Here is a 15,996-nt window from a genome sequence, read left to right as displayed (position 1 = left end):
TCATTAATTATGAATAACTGCCTCTAATCAGTTAGAGTCACATTGACTTTTTTCTTTGAATTCAAGTTGCATTAGGCTTTATTTTTTTATCTCCTCACCCTCTTTTTTCATGCTTCATCATTATGTGAAGCCCCATGCTAATTAGGATTAGATGTGGTGAAATCAGTTGTGATGAGAGTTTAGTCAGTGGTCATTTCCCCAGAAAGGTGGTTTCATATTCCTCAGTAGTGATGGCTTCCTAAGTAGTGGCTATGGTGGTTTAATCAAATGTGACTGGTTCCTCAGTGGTGGCTGTTTCACCGGATGTGCTTGTGTAAAGATCAGTGGTCACTTCATCAGTAGTGGCCAGTGCATCAGTGGTTACGTCAGTGGGGGTGATAGGGTCAGTGGACAAGATGTCATAAAAAGTAGAGGTATCAAGGGTGACAGCAGCAGAAGATGTAGGGGCAAAAGGTGTTGCTGAAGAGGATAGAGAATCAGTGGCTCTAGGTGTGGTAAGAGCAGTTGTACTAATGACAGATGTGCTAGCAGATGTGCTAGTAGTTATAGATGTGGTTGGGGCAGATGTGCTGGGTGTAGATGTGGCACTTACAGGTCCTGTAGTAGAGGAAGGAAATATGGTAGTTGCAGAATTGGTGGTACTCGTGGTAGCAGAGGTGGTTACAGTAGGAGTAGTGTTAGTGGAAGTAGGTGTAGTGGTTGAAGAGGCAGACGTGGTAGCGGCATCTTGTGTGGTAGGGACAGATGTAGGTAACGTAGATGTAGACCCAGTGACAGTTGTGGCAGAAGTAAAAGTTGTGGTACTAGTGACAGAGGTGGTTGATAGAGGGGTGGTGGTAGAGTTGACAGAAGTGGTGACAATGGCAGCAGTAGCAGATGTGAAGGTTGTAGGCTCAGCGGATGCAACTGTAGTAGTTGGGATAGAAGTGCTGACCTCAGGCATGGTGGCTTCAGTAGAGAAGGAGGTGTCAGTCAGAGTGGTAGCATCAGTATTGTCATCAGGGGTGGTGGAATCATCCAACGCAGTTGTGTCAGGGGGGAAAATATCAACAATGGTTGTATCCTTAGGAATGACTGAGGGGACAGGTGTCTCATCAGGTGTGGTGCTAACAGAAGCAGCTGTGTCCGTGGAGGTCAGGCTGGTGGTGATTGTGGTGGGAGGGGCAGATGAGAGAACAGATGTGGCTGTAGGTTGGGCAGTGGTCCTCAAAGTGATGACTGTGGCCACGGATGTTGTGCTAGTGGGTGTGGTTGAGGAGGCAGCAGAGGTGGTGCTGGGGGCAGCAGTGGTAGCTGCAGCAGGTGTTGTGGTTGAGGTGGCAGAAGAGGTAGTGGCAGCTTGTGTGGTAGGGGCAGATGTGGGGGCAGCCGATGTGGTTGTCATTGTAGTAGAGGCTGTTGTATCAGGGTTTGTGCTAATGGCAGCGAATTGGGTGCCTGCCACTGTTGTGTTAGAGACAACAGCTGTGGAGGCAGTGGCAATAGTGGTGGCGGTAATAGGTGTGGTACTAGTGGCAGCGGTGGCTGATAGAAGGGTGGTGGTAGAGGCGGCAGAAGGGGAAGTTGCCGCAGTTGTGGTAGTGGCAGGAGACGTGGTGCCTTCAGTTGCGTTCAAGGCAGCAGAGGTGGTAGCTGTGGCAATGGGTGTGGTGGCAGTGGGCCTTGCGGTTGAGGCAGCAGATGTGACAGTAACTGGTGCTGGGATAACGTCAGTCAGGGTGGTAGTGCTGCCAGATGGAGTGGATGAAACTCTTGTGGTAGGGGTAGAAGATGAAGTGGTGGTAGTAGATGGGGTAATAGATTTGGTGGCAGTGGTAGCAGGAGGTTTGATAATGTTAGAGTTGATGGTTGTGGGTTCCTGGGTAGTTGCGGTGGTTTGTTTGGTGGTAGTAGTGTAAGGTTTGGTTGTTGGTTTCGAGACGGTTGGTTTAGGCCTGGGGGTAACATTTGGTTTTGGACGGCGATTATGTTGGCCCGGTCTCTGTGGCTTAGGTTGAGATGGATGAGGTCTGCACTTTCTTCCGGTGATTCTTTTGCGCTGAGGCTTTCGTGAAATGGGCTTTCTTCTGGTGACTGTTGTGGTCTGAGGATTTGGTGAAACGGGCTTCTTTTTGGTGACTGTTGTGGGTCGAGGCTTTCGAGAAACGGGCTTCCTGCTGGTGACTCTTTTGTGCTTAGACTTTCGAGAGATGGGCCTCTTTCTGGTGACTATTTTGAGCTGAGCCTTTTGTGAGACCGGCTTCTTTCTGGTGACTGTCGTGGTCTGAGGATTTGGTGAAACTGGCTTCTTTTTGGTGACTATTTGGTGCTGAGACTTTCGTGAAACTGGCTTCTTTGTGGTGACTGTCGTGGTCTGAGGTTTTGGTGAAACAGGCTTCTTTCTGGGGGCTACTTTGGTCTGAGGATTTTGTTGAAGAGCTCTCTCTTGTGCTGCTGTTTTTCTGGGAGATTTTTGTAGAACAGACCCCCCTTTTGCATCTGTTTTGGTCTGGGGTTTTCGTGCAACACGTTTGTTTTGCCTTGCAGGCTCGCTCTTTGAAGTACTTGTACTTGAAGGAGATCTTGCTGCTTCTATCCTCTGTCCAGGAGGTGAATTTTGCTGTGATTGCGTTTGGCTAGGCTTTTGAACATGGCCTGACTGATCAGTCCTTTTCTGAAAAAGTGACCCAGTCTGTCTCTCCTGTGTCCTACTTAACTGCAGAAATAAAGAAATATGTAGAGTTAAACATGTATACAATTTTAGAGGTAGATGATGAACTAGCTGGTGAAGTGGATAGAACACCAGGTCTGGAGTCAGGAAGGCACATCTTCCTGAGTTCAAATCAGACACTTACTATCTGTGTGACCCTGGGCAAGTCACTTAACCTCTGCCTGCCTCAGTTTCCTCATCTGTAAAATACAATTAATAATAGCACCCACCTCCTAGAGTTGTTGTGAAGCTTAAATGAGTAAAAGTACTTTGCAAACCTGAAAGTATGATATTAATGCTAGTTATTATTGTTATTATTCTTATGAATATGGAACACAATTACAGTCTCTCTTGCAAAAAGTGTAGATATTATTACTATATCTTTGAGTTGTAATGGAGGTTTGGCATATACCTAGAGCATCTAAGGTGGCATCACTCTTGTGGAGGACAATAGAGGACTTCTTTCAGGAGGCTGAAAGACTGGCAGAATAATGAACATTTTGTGTTGGTTTACCAACTGGTTTGGAGCAGCTTTCTTCCATTGGCTGGGAAGTTGGAACTGTTAGTGTGTTCATTTATCTATCTATCTGTCTATCTATCTATCTATCTATCTATCTATCTATCTATCTATCTATCTATCTATCTATTATTTTTAGGCAATTGGGGTTAATGACTTGCCCAAGGTCACACAGCTAGTAAATGTCAAGTGTTTGGTCTGAGGCCAGATTTGAACTCAGGTTCTCCTGACTTCAGGGCCTGCTCTCTATTCACTGTGCCACCTAGCTGCCCCTGTTAGTGTGTTTAAAACAGTGTGGCTCAGTAATGGCTGAAATTTTGGTTGGATTCATGTCTGAGGGAGAAGAGAGCCTGACAGTCTCTTCCTTCCCCCACTGCGGCTATATGGTCTCAGGAAATTGGTCGGTTCTTTTTGATTTGTTCTTTTCAGTTTATATCAGAAAGTATAGTTGACTTGACTTGAGAGAGCAAGCTATGGGGACCTGGGAGTCCAGGAATCCAGGCTAGGTGTTGAAATCAGTGCAGCAGAAGTGGACCACCATGTTGGCTTTTGGATGTGAATTGGTTGGACTTGTGCAGTGTAGGAACTGAGCTAAGCTTTGAGCCTAATCTCTTCCTCCCTTCCTTTGACTTTCCCTCTAACTTCCAGAGAGTTAGCAAAAGACGTATTATGCCAATGAAGTGTTGGGGAAAATGTTTCTACTTTGTTTTAGGTATATCTTTGAAATGAATATCTCCTTATAAAAACAAATCTGATGATAAGTGGTTAAATGGAATGGGGCTGCTGGTCATGGACCCCCTAAACTATGGGGAACAGAGCTGTTGGAGGCTCAGGCTGATGGCAGACATAAGAGACTCCCCAACTCCTGCAGGTTACCTGAGAACTGTGAGGGGGTTGGGCCTCCACATGCTTCAGTGTAGCCTTGGGGAAATGCAGAAAAATCTTACCTGGCACTAGACCCCACCACTAGGACCCCAGCGCATCACCAGGTAACCTGCCAGACCCCTAAAGTCTCCAGCAGTGCCAGCCATCCCCTAACCCATCTCCTCAACACGGTACCAGACAGGGGGGTGCCCTGTGAGCCTTAGGGCAGCATCAGCACAGTGCCTTGTAAACAGCCAGGGCCTTCAGCCACTGGCACAAGAAGCCCGAGACAGAGCACCTTCAACCCTGGGAGCAGAGATCAAATTTAAAAGAAAAGAAGGAGGCCAAACAAGAGATGAGCAAAAAACAACAACAACAACAACAACAACAACAACAAAGAATCTGATCATAGAAAATTATTGTGCTGACCAAGACACACTCAAAAGAAGACAATGATGTCAAAACACCTCTGGGCAGAACTCCAAAGAAAAATGGAAAGTGGTCTCAGGCCCAGAAAGAATTCATGAAAGAGCTCAAAAAGGAGCTTAAAACCATGTAAGAGAAGTCGAAGAAAAATTGGGAAAAGAAATGAGAGTGAGTTAAGAGAATTATGGAAAAAAAAAGTCAACAGCTTGGAAAACTGCTTAAAAAATAGAATTGGCCAAATGGAAAAGAAAGTACAAAAACTAATTGAGGAAAACAACACCTTAAAAGTTAGAATGGGGATGGGGCAGAGCCAAGATGGCGGAGTAAAAGCAATGACTTGCTTGAGCTCTCCCCCAAACCTCTCCAAATACCTGTAAAAATGGCTCTAAACAAATTCTAGAGCAGCAGAAGCCACAAAAAAGATGGAATGAAAAAAATTTCCAGCCCAAGACAACCTGGATGGTTGATTAGAAAGGTCTTGCCCTGGGCTGACAGAGGAACACAATCAGTGTGGGCGTGAAGGTAAAACAGGCCTCAGCAAACCTGGAGCAGGACTGAGAGGACTGAATCATGGGTAGCTGTGGCAGTTTCCAGACTTCTCAACCCACAAACGCCACAGACAACTTAGAAGGTCAGTAGGAAAAGTCTGTTACCACAGTGAGAGAGAAGCTTGGTCCCAGGCCCTGTCCTGGCACAGCCCTGGGGCGGTGGCTGCTTCCTGAACTTCCACCCCACAGACTGAGGGGGAATTGAGTCCCTGATCAGAGGGGGATTGCAGGGATCTCTTTGCTGGTGCTGAGGCAGGATTCTCTTGCTTTGCCTGTGCTTGGATCTGGATCATAGTTCTGAGTGGTGATCCTGGGGCAAGAAGTGCTGGCATGATGGAGCTTGTGGTGGTGGTAAAGAGGAAATTCTTCTCACAGTTCCAAGGCAGAAAAGTGCTTGTGGTCTCTCATAGACCAGAGCACAGGCTAGAAAAGGAGTAAACACCTTGTCCTTGATCACATCACCTTGGAAGAACTGAAAACTTACAGGTCCCTAAAAGTATCTCTGAAAACAGCTGCACAAAACCCCTAAAGCTTGGACAGTACACCCTCCACACTGGAAGCAGACCCCTAGCTTAACAGAGAATTTAAAACTCAAAAATTGGCTGGGATCATGAGCAAACTATGCAAAAAGTCAGACAATAGAATCTTACTTTGGTGACAAAGAAGATCAAAACATACAACCAGAAGAAGACAAAAAAGTCAAAGCTCCTACATCCAAAGCCTCCAAGAAAAATATGAATCAGTCCCAGGCCATGGAAGAGGTCAAAAAGGATTTTGAGAAGCAAGTTAGAGAAGTAGAGGAAAAACTGGGAAGAGAAATGAGAGTATGCAAGAAAATCACGAAAAACTAGTCAACACCTTGCTAAAGGAGATCCCAAAAAATACTGAAGAAAGCAACACCTTAAAAAATAGCCTAACCTAAATGTCAAAAGAGGTCCAAAAAGCCAATGAGGAGAAAAATGCCTTAAAAATTAGAATTGGCCAAATGGAAAAGGAAGTCCAAAAGCTCACTGAAGAAAATGCTTCCTTAAAAATTAGAATGGAGCAATTGGAAGCTAGTGACTTTATGAGAAATCAAGACATTGTAAAACTAATCCAAAAGAATGAAAAAATAGAGAGAGAATGTGAAATATCTCATTGGAAAAACAACTGACCTGGAAAATAGATCCAGGAGAGAGAATTTAAAAATTATTGGATTATCTGAAAGCCATGATCCAAAAAAGAGCCTAGACATCATCTTTCAAGAAATTATCAAGGAAAACTACCCTGATATTCTAGAACCAGAGGGTAAAGTAGAAATTGAAAGAATCCACTGATCGCCTTCTGAAAGAGATCCCCAAAGGAAAACTCTTAGTAATATTGTAGTCAAATTCCAGAATTCCCAGGTCAGGGAGAAAATATTGCAAGCAGCCAGAAAGAAATAATTCAAGTATTGTGGAAACATAAGCAGGATAACACAGGATTTAGCAGCTTCTACATTAAAGGACTGGAGGGCTTGGAATATGATATTCTGGAGGGCAAAGGAGATAGTATTATAGCCAAGAATCACCTACCTAGCAAAATATAATCCTTCAAGGGAAAAAATGGACATTCAGTGAAATAGATGACTTTCAAGCATTCTTGATGAAAAGACCAGAACTGAATAGAAAATTCAACTTTCAAATACAAGACTCAAGAGAAGCATGAAGAGGTAAACAAGAAAGAGAAATCATAAGGGACTTATTAATGTTAAACTGTTTACATTCCTACATGGAAAGATGATTATTTGTAACTCATGAGACCTTTGTCAGTATTAGGGTAGATGGAGGGGAAAAAATTATATGTATAGATTGATAGAGGGTACAGGGTGAGTTGAAGATGAATGGGTAATATCTGGAGAATAAAATTAAGGGGTGAGAGAAGGAGAAAGGGAGAGGTAGAACGGGGTAAATTATCTCACATAAAACAGACTAGAAAAGGCTTTTTACAGTGGGGGGGAAGTGGGGAAAGGTGAGAGAGAATGAGTGAATCTTATTCTCATCGGATCTGCCTTAAGGAGGGAATGATATGTACACTCAATTGGGTATGGAAAGCTATCTTACCCTCCAGGAAAATAGTGGGGAAGGGAATAAGGGGGGTTGATAGAGGAGAGGGAAGACTGGGGGAGGGGTTTATCAGAAACAAATGCTCCTGAGGGACAGGGTCAAAAGAGAGAACAGAATAAACAGAGGACGGGATAGGGTGAAGGGAAATATAGTTAGTTTTCCACAGTGTAACTACTATGGAAGTGTTTTGCAAGACTACACAACTATAACCTGTATCTAGTTGCTTGCCTTCTTGATAAGGGTGGGTGGGGAGGTAGGAAGGGAGAAAATTTGGAACCCGAAGTTCGAAATGTTAAAACAAATGTTGAAAAATTGTTTTCATATGCAACTGGTAAATAAGATATACAAGCATATAGAAATCTATCCTGCCCTACAGGAAAATAGCAGAGGAAGAGGATAAGAGATGGGGATGGGGGGGAGGAGATAGAAGGGAGGGCAGATTAGAGGAAAGGGTATTCAGAATGCACACTATCTTGGGGTTGGGGGAGGGATGAGATGGGGAGAAAATTTGGAACTCAAAATTTTGTGGAAGTGAATGTTGAAAACTAAAAATAAATAGATTAATGAATTTTTTTTAAAAAAGAAAAAAGTTAGAATTGGTCATCATCATGAGTCAATAAAACAAATTCAAAAGAATGAAGAAATAGAAGAAAATACTTCATGGGAAAAACAGCTGAATTGGAATATAGATCTAGGAAAGACAACATCAGAATCATTGGACTACCTGAAAGCCATAATCAAAAGGAGGACCTGGATGGCATCTTTCAAGAAATTATCAAGGAAAACTGCTTTGATGTCCTGGAGCTAGAGGGCAAAATGGGCATTGAAAGAATCTGCTGATCACCTCAGGAAAAAGATCCCAAAATGAAAACCTCAAGGAATATTATAGTCAAATTTCAGAACTACCAGGTCAAGGAAAAAGTACTACAAGTGGTTAGAAAGAAACAGCCCTGTATCAGACAGGGCTTGGCAGCTGCTACATTAAAGGATCAGAGGTCATGGAAGATGATATTCCAGAGGGTAAAGGAGCTAGGACTACAACCAAGAATCACTTACCTGGCAAAATTAAGCATGATACATCAAGTAAAAAATGGTCATTCAACAAAATAGGAGGATTTCAAGCCTTCATAAGGAGAAGACCAGAATTAAACCAAAAATTTGACCTCTGATATCAAGATCCAAAAGAAGCATAAGCAGGTAAAAAGGGGAAAGAAAATATAAGGGATTTAAAAGAGCTAAACTGTTTACATCCCTACACAGAAAGATGATCCTTGTAACTCTTAAAAATTGTGTCACTAACAATGTAGATAGAAGGAATATACATAGAGGGGACCGGTATAAGGTGAATTTGAGACAATGGCAAAAAAATTAAGGGGATGAGAAAGAGGAATACATTGGGTGCAGAAGGAGGGGAGAGAAAAAATTGGTTAAATTACCTCACATGAAGAAGTGGGAAAGGCCCATTACAATGGAGGGAAAGATGGAGGGGAGTGATGGGAATTGCTTGAACCTTACTCTCATCAGTATTTGCTCAGAGAGGGAATAATATACACAATCAGTTGAATAAAGAAATCTATGTTACCCAACAGGGAAGTAGGAGGGGAGAAGATTAAGTAAAGGGGATGGGGTGGGGACTGACAGAAAGGAGGACAGATTAGAGAAGGTGGTAGATAGAAGCAAAATACTGGTGAGGTGGGAAAAGATGAAAGGAGAGAGAAGACAAACAGGAGGAAGAATAGGATGGAGGGAATTATGCAGGTAGCAATCATAATTGTGAATGTGAATGGCATGAACTCTCCCACAAAATGGAAGCAGATAGCAAAGTGGATCAAAACCCAGAATCCTACAATATGTTGCTTACAAGAAACACACTTGAAGCAGAGAGACACACAAAGAGAAAAGGTAAGGGTCTAGATAAGAATCTATTATGCTTCAGGTGAAGTAAAAAAAAAAAGCAGGGGTAGTAATCCTGATCTTACATAAAGTAAAAGCTAAAATAGACCTAATTAATAGAGATAAGGAAGGAAACTACATCTTGCTAAAAGGTACCATAGACAATGAAGCAATATCAATACCAAACCTAGATGCACCAAATACTATAGCATCAAATTTTTAAAAGAAAAGTTTAATGAATTACAGGTGGAAATAGATAGTAGTACTATGATAGTAGGGGACTTTAATCTTCCCCTCTCAGAACTAGATAAATCTAACCAAAAAATAAATAAGAAAGAAGTTAGAGAAGTAAACAGAATTTTAGATAAACTAGATATGATAGATATCTGGAGAGAATTGAATGGAAATTAAAAAGGAATACACCTTTTTCTCAATGGTTTATAGTACCTTTGCACAGACTGACTGTATATCAGTACATAAAAGTTTTATAGTTAAAAGTAGAAAAGCAGAAATATTGAAAGTATTATTTTCAGATCATAATGCAATAAAAGTCATATTTAATAAGGGAACAAGGAAACATACATTAAAAACTAATCAACCTAATTAAAGAATGAGTGGGTTAAAGAACAAATTATAGAAATAATCAATAATTTCATTAAAGAAAATGACAATAATGAGACAACATATCAAAACCTATGGGATACAACAAAAGCGGTAATTAAAGGAAAATTTATATCTCTAAATGCTTACATCAATAAAATGAATAAAGAAAAGACTAATGAATTGGGCATGGAATTTTTAAAAACCTAGAAAAAGAACAATTAAAATTCCCCAATTAAAGACTAAATTGGAAATCCTAAAAATTAAAGGTGAAAATTGAGAGTACAAAAAAATACATCATTGAATTAATAAATAAAGCTCGGAGTTAGTTTTATGAAAAAACAAATAAAATAGATAAACAATTAGTTAATTTGATTTAAAAAAGGGAGAAGAAAATCAAAACACTATTATCAAAAATAAAAGGGGTGAATATACCACTAACAAAGATAAAATTAAAACAATAATAAGTAGTTATTTTGCCCAATTTATATGCCAATAAATTTAACAATTTAAGAGAAACGAAAGAATATTTACAAAATATAGATTGCCTGGATTAGCAGAAGAGGAAATAGAATATCTAAATAGATCTATTTTAGAAAAAGAAATTGAACAAGTCATAAGTGAGGTTCCTAAGAGAAAAGCACCAGGACCAGCTGCATTGACAAGTGAATTCTATTGAACATTTAAAATCAACTAATTCCAATATTAAATAAGTTATTTGGAATAATAAGTAAAGAAGGAATCCTACCAAATTCCTTTTATGAAACAAATATGATATTGATACCTAAACCAGGAAGAGTAAAAGCAGAAAAAGAAAATTATAGACCAATTTCATTAATAAATTTGGATGTAAAAATCTTAAATAAAATACTAACTAAAAGATTACAATAATATATTACAAAGATTACATATTATGATCAAGTGGAATTTATACCTGGAATGTAGGGATGATCAAACATAAGGAAAACTATTTACATAATTGATTGTATCACTAATAAAATTTTAAAAAGTTATATGATTATATCAATAGATACAGAAAAAGCTTTTGATACAAGTCACTCATTTTTATTGAAAACTCTTCAAAGTATTGGTATAAATGGATTTTTCCTTAAATTGATAAAAAGTGTTTATCTAAACACATCAGAAAGCATCATTTATAATGGGGATAAACTAGAAGTATTCCCAGAAAGATCAGGTATGAAATAAGGATGCCCACTGTCTCCAATATTATTCAATGTTGTATTGGAAATCCTAGCAATAGCAATAAGAGAAGAAAAAGAAATAGAAGGAATTAGAATAGGGAATGAGGTAATAAAACTATCTCTTTTTGAAGATGATATGATGAGATGTATGGGAAATCCTAAAGACTCAACTAAAAATTTAGTTTAAACAATAATTTTAGCAAAGTAGCAGGATATAAAGTAAATCCACATAAATCATCAGCATTCCTGTATGTCACAAACAAAACTCTTCAAGAAGAGAAGTAAAATTTTATAGACAGTATAAAATACCTGTGAGTAAACCTGTTGAAACAAACCCAGGAACTATATAAACAAAATTATATTAAAAAAAACTTTTTATGAAAATAAAATCAGATTTAAATAGTTGAAGAGATATTAATTGTTCACAGGTAGGCAAGGCCAATGTAACAAAAATGACAATTTTACCCAAATTAATCTACATATTCAATGCCATCCCAATTAAATCGCCAGTTTTTCTTTTTTTTTTACTGAATTAGGAAAAATAATAACAAAATTTATTTGGAAAAACAAAAAGTCAAGAATATCAAAGGAAATAATGAAAGAGGGTATAAAGGAAGGAGTTTTTAGCAGTACCAGATCTTAAACTATATCATAAGGCAGTAATTATTAAAGCTATCTGGTACTGGTTAAGTAGATCAGTGGAATAGAGTAGACATCCAACTTGCAGCAGCAAATAAACAAAATAACCTTGTATTTGACAAGTGTGAAGGCTTAAGATTTTGGGATAAGAATTCATTATTTGGTGAAAATTGACAAAAATGGAAAGTAGTATAGCAGAAATTGGGCATAGACCAATATCTTGCACCATATACCAAGATAAAGTCAAAATAGATACATGAATAGATATAAAGAGAGATTTACAAGAAAATTAAAAGAACATGGAACATATTACTTATCAGACATGTGGCTATGCAAACAAATTTATGAATCAACAAGAGATAGAGAGCAAAGTTAAGTGTAAAATGGATAATTTTGATTAAAATAAATTTAAAAGTTTTTGTACAAATAAAACAAACATAGCCAAGATCAAAAGGACAGCAGAAAATTTTGGGGAAAATTTTGTAGACTTTCTCAGATAAAGGTCTCACATCTAAAATATATAAAGAACTTTGTCAAATCTATAAGAATATGAGTCATTCCCCAAATGACAAATGGTCAAAAGATATGAACAGGCAGTTTTCAATGGATCAAAATTTATAGTCATATAAAAATGATCTACATCATTATTGATTAGAGAAATGCAAATTAAAAGAGCCTTGAGATATCATTTTACACCTCCCAGACCTGCTAAAATGATAGAAGGGGAAAGTGACAAATGTTGGGAGGGATGTGGAAAAAATTGGAACACTAATTCACTGTTGGTGAAATTGTGAAATGATCCAACCATTTTGGAGAGCAATCTGAAATTATTCCTAAAGAGTTATTAAGCTACCTACATAACCTTAGACCCAGCAATACCACTATTTGGTCTATTTCCAAAGATAATTAGGGAAATGGGGAAAATATCTGTATGTTCCAAAATATTTATAGCACCTCTCTTTGTGGTGGCAAAGAACTGGAAACTGCAGGGATGCCCATAAATTGGGGGAATGGATGAACAAGTTGTGACATTATGATTGTGATATAATGAGCTCAGTGATTTTAGAAAAATCATGGAAAAACTTGCATGAAATAATGGAGAGTGAAATGAGTACAATCTGCACTGGACTGTGCTCCCCTTTTACCTAAGTGAGACAAATCTTTCCTGCAGTCCTTCTAAGTTATCTTGGGCTAGAAAATTATTTCACCCCATCCTTTTGTGTGTTCTATCGCTATAGAATTTGTTTTGAGATTTAATTTAAAGTAGTTTCAAGGGAAACTGGGGAGAGCTCAGGCAACTTCCTGTCTTTTTTCTGCCATCTTGGCTCTGCCTGCACCGGTCGCATTGAAGAGCTTATCCTTAGATCAGTGATTGTTGCTGCTATTTCTAGAGCCTTTTCTTGCCCTTGACTCTACCTTGTAGATTCAGACTACGTCTCAGACACCAGCTTTCTAACTCCTGTTAATTTGTCACAGTGTGGCTCCCTTATTAGGTTTGAAATGTTTTTAATGTACCATAGAATTTCCTCAAGGAAAGCCTTTACTTCTATTCCCTTTTCCTCCTCCCTCCACCATGTAATGTCACTGTGCCGCAGATTATTATATCACGTTAGTCATCTTCACATTTATTACTTGTACAGGAAGCTGTGCTGTCTTTGATAAATTATGCTTGTAGGCAGCTAGGTAGTGCAGAGGATGAAATGGAAGGCTTGAGTTCAAATCCTGCCTCAAACACTAGCTGCTTGACCCTGGGCAAGTCACATAACCTGTCTGCCTCAGTTTCCTCAGCTGTAAAATGGAGATAATAGCACCTGCCTCACAGAGAGGTTTCAAGGATCAAATGAGGTAACATGTGAAGTGCTTTGCAAACTTTAAAGTGCTATATAAATGATAGTTACTTTAATTATTATTATATCACTCACATTAATGCTATAGAATGAGAAGAAAAAGGTGCCTCCTCTGGAGACTTTCAAAGTAATTATTGCCCATGTGTATAAAGATAACTTTCTAATTTTCTGTCAGGGAGTTCCCTGGTTTTCAGTTTGTTGTCATATCTCACTGATGAGTTGGTTTTAAAAGTATCATCATGTCTGCTAAGCTTTTCTTTTTTCAATGTTTCACTTTTTCCGATTACATATAAAAACAATTTTTAACACTCATTTAAAAAAATTTTGAGTTCCAAATTCTCTCCCTCCCTCCTCACCGCCCTTCTTGAGAAGGCAAGCACTTTGATATGGTTGGTGGTTGCTTGGTTAGTTTTTGTCCTTAGTACTAAAAAAAGACCAAAATAACACCACTATGTCAAGGTTAATGTGTAGTGTGTCTGACTGTGGCTGGTCAGATCGATATAAGCTCAGAAGGCTCTACCTCAGATCAGACACAAATCGTCCATGTGAATATTTGGAATGGAGTTGTCTCTAAATTTATGCATCTTACCTTTCTTTTGAGCTACTGTAATTCTGCTTTGCTCATAGAGCACAACACCTTCTTTGATGCGGACATGCCATGCTGGGTGGTCCTGTGCCAGCCTCTCTCATGTCTCATAATCTATTCCAAAGTTCTTCAAGTGAGACCTTGAGAATGTCCTTGTATCACTTTGTCTGACCTCTGTGTGAACACTTGCCTTGTGCAGATTCTCCATAAAATAGGCTTTTAGGCAAACATACATTTGACATTTGATCAATGTGGTCAGTCCATTGGATGCTTGGCACTTCAGCTCAAGAAAGGGTCTCAGTATCTGGTATCGTATCTTGCCAGATGATCTTCAGAATCTTCCTAAGACTATTTAAATGTAAGCATTTCAGTTTCCTTGCATGGTGCTGGGTCCAGGTTTCACAAGCATGAGGTCATCACAGCATCTCTGTAGACCTTCAGTTTAGTAGGCAGCCTAATACCTCTTCTTCTCCCACACTTTCCTTTGGCACCTCCGAAACACTGGACTAGCTCAGGTGATGTGTGCATCAACCTCATCATCTATCTGTACACTCTTGGATAATATATTGCCAAGGTAAGTTAATTATCCACAGCATTAAAAATTCCTCTCTTTGCTGTAACTGATGGTTCCGTGTATGGATGGTGTCGTGCCAGCTGAGAGCTTCTGTTTTCTTGATGTTATTTGTTAGGCCAAAATTAGCACAAGCAATGGGGAAACATACTCTGTTGCATCTCTGCCTCAGAGGCTGCATTGAGTGCACAATCATCGGTGAACAAAAAGTCACACACCAGCTCTCCCTCTGCTTTAGTTTTGGCTTGTAGCCATTTCAAGTTAAATAATTTACCATCAGTATGGTAGCTGACCTTGATGCCGTTTTCATCCTCATTGAAGGTGTCTGGCAACGTCATTAAAACATCATACTAAAAAGCATGGGAGCAAGCACCTGGCCCTACCTCACTCCATTGGTGGCTGGGAAAGCACGAGAGCATTGACTATTATCCAGAACTCACGCAAGCGTGCTGTCATGAAGTTGATGTACAATATTGACGAACTTCTCTGGGCAATCAAACTTTGTTATGCACTTCCACAAGCCCTTACGACTGAGCATATCAAAGGTCTTAGTCATGTTGACAGACCTTGTGTATAGACCTCTGTTCTGCTCTTGGCGTTTCTCTTGGAGTTGCTGGGCAGCAAACACCATACTGACTGTTCCTTGGCCCTTTCTGAAGTCACACTGGCTCTCAGGTAGATGACTATCTTCCATCAGCCTATTGAAGAGGACTGTGGCAAGAATCTTGGCAGCAATGTTCTGCTAGGTTTTTCAACAGTGCAGCTAAAATGATGCCTTTCTCTGATTAGTTTCATTCAAATATGTAACAGGTTAAAGGAATAGCCAGGGAGCAAAACTAAGATTTCTTTCTCATTCTCAGTCTATTCAAAACATGTCATTTAATCATTTCTCTAACTGAACCCCAATCTTTTAATACAGATGAGGACTTTTACTGCATTTGTTAAGAGTGGAATTGGAAACAGGAGGAAGTGAGCAGCACCAGCTTTCCAGATATTTTTCACAATTCAGCTTCATTCTTTGGCTTGAAGTGTTTTCAATTTATGTATATCAGACTCATGCTTATGCAAGAATAAGTGAGCTGAAAAGGAATGATTCATGTATTTCCTAGTCTGAATTTATTTGTCACTCTTCTTATCATCTGTCTCTAGTCTGACCATGTCACATATTACTCAAGAAACTCCAAAGGGTGGCTAGGTGGTGCAGTGGATAGAGCACTGGCCCTGGAGTCAGAAGGACCTGAGTTCAAATCTGGACACTTACTAGCTATATGACCCTGGGCAAGTCACTTAACCCCATTGCCTACAAAAAAAGAAAAAAAAAAACTCCAATGATTTCCCTGTTACCTTTGGTATCAATTGTAACATATTTTGTTTGACATTCAAAACTCTTTACAATTCAATCCATTCTTGCATTTGTAGTCTTTTTACATGTTACATCCTGCCACACACACTCTGCTTCCAGTTCTTTTGACCTTCTGGCTCTTTCTCCAACAGGAAATCCCTCCCTGGTCTCTGTGCACTGGCCCTCTC

The 15,996-nt window shown here is 39.4% G+C and overlaps 1 protein-coding gene across 1 annotated transcript; it reads right to left on the bottom strand.

The window, feature by feature from the left end:
• Nucleotides 1-238: 238 nt before the first annotated feature.
• MUC7 (mucin 7, secreted) lies at nucleotides 239-15,097 on the bottom strand. The gene is given in 3 exon segments (XM_078148834.1): nucleotides 239-2,695; nucleotides 4,979-5,039; nucleotides 14,907-15,097. Coding segments are annotated over 3 exon segments (2,709 nt in total).
• Between the last annotated feature and the right edge of the window lie 899 nt (nucleotides 15,098-15,996).

The sequence above is a fragment of the Phascolarctos cinereus genome, unplaced genomic scaffold (genome assembly GCF_003287225.1).
Source record: "Phascolarctos cinereus isolate Bilbo 61053 unplaced genomic scaffold, phaCin_HiC Scaffold_9;HRSCAF=440, whole genome shotgun sequence".
In the NCBI taxonomy this organism is placed as follows: domain Eukaryota; kingdom Metazoa; phylum Chordata; class Mammalia; order Diprotodontia; family Phascolarctidae; genus Phascolarctos; species Phascolarctos cinereus.
This window is presented reverse-complemented; position numbering and strand designations above follow the sequence as displayed.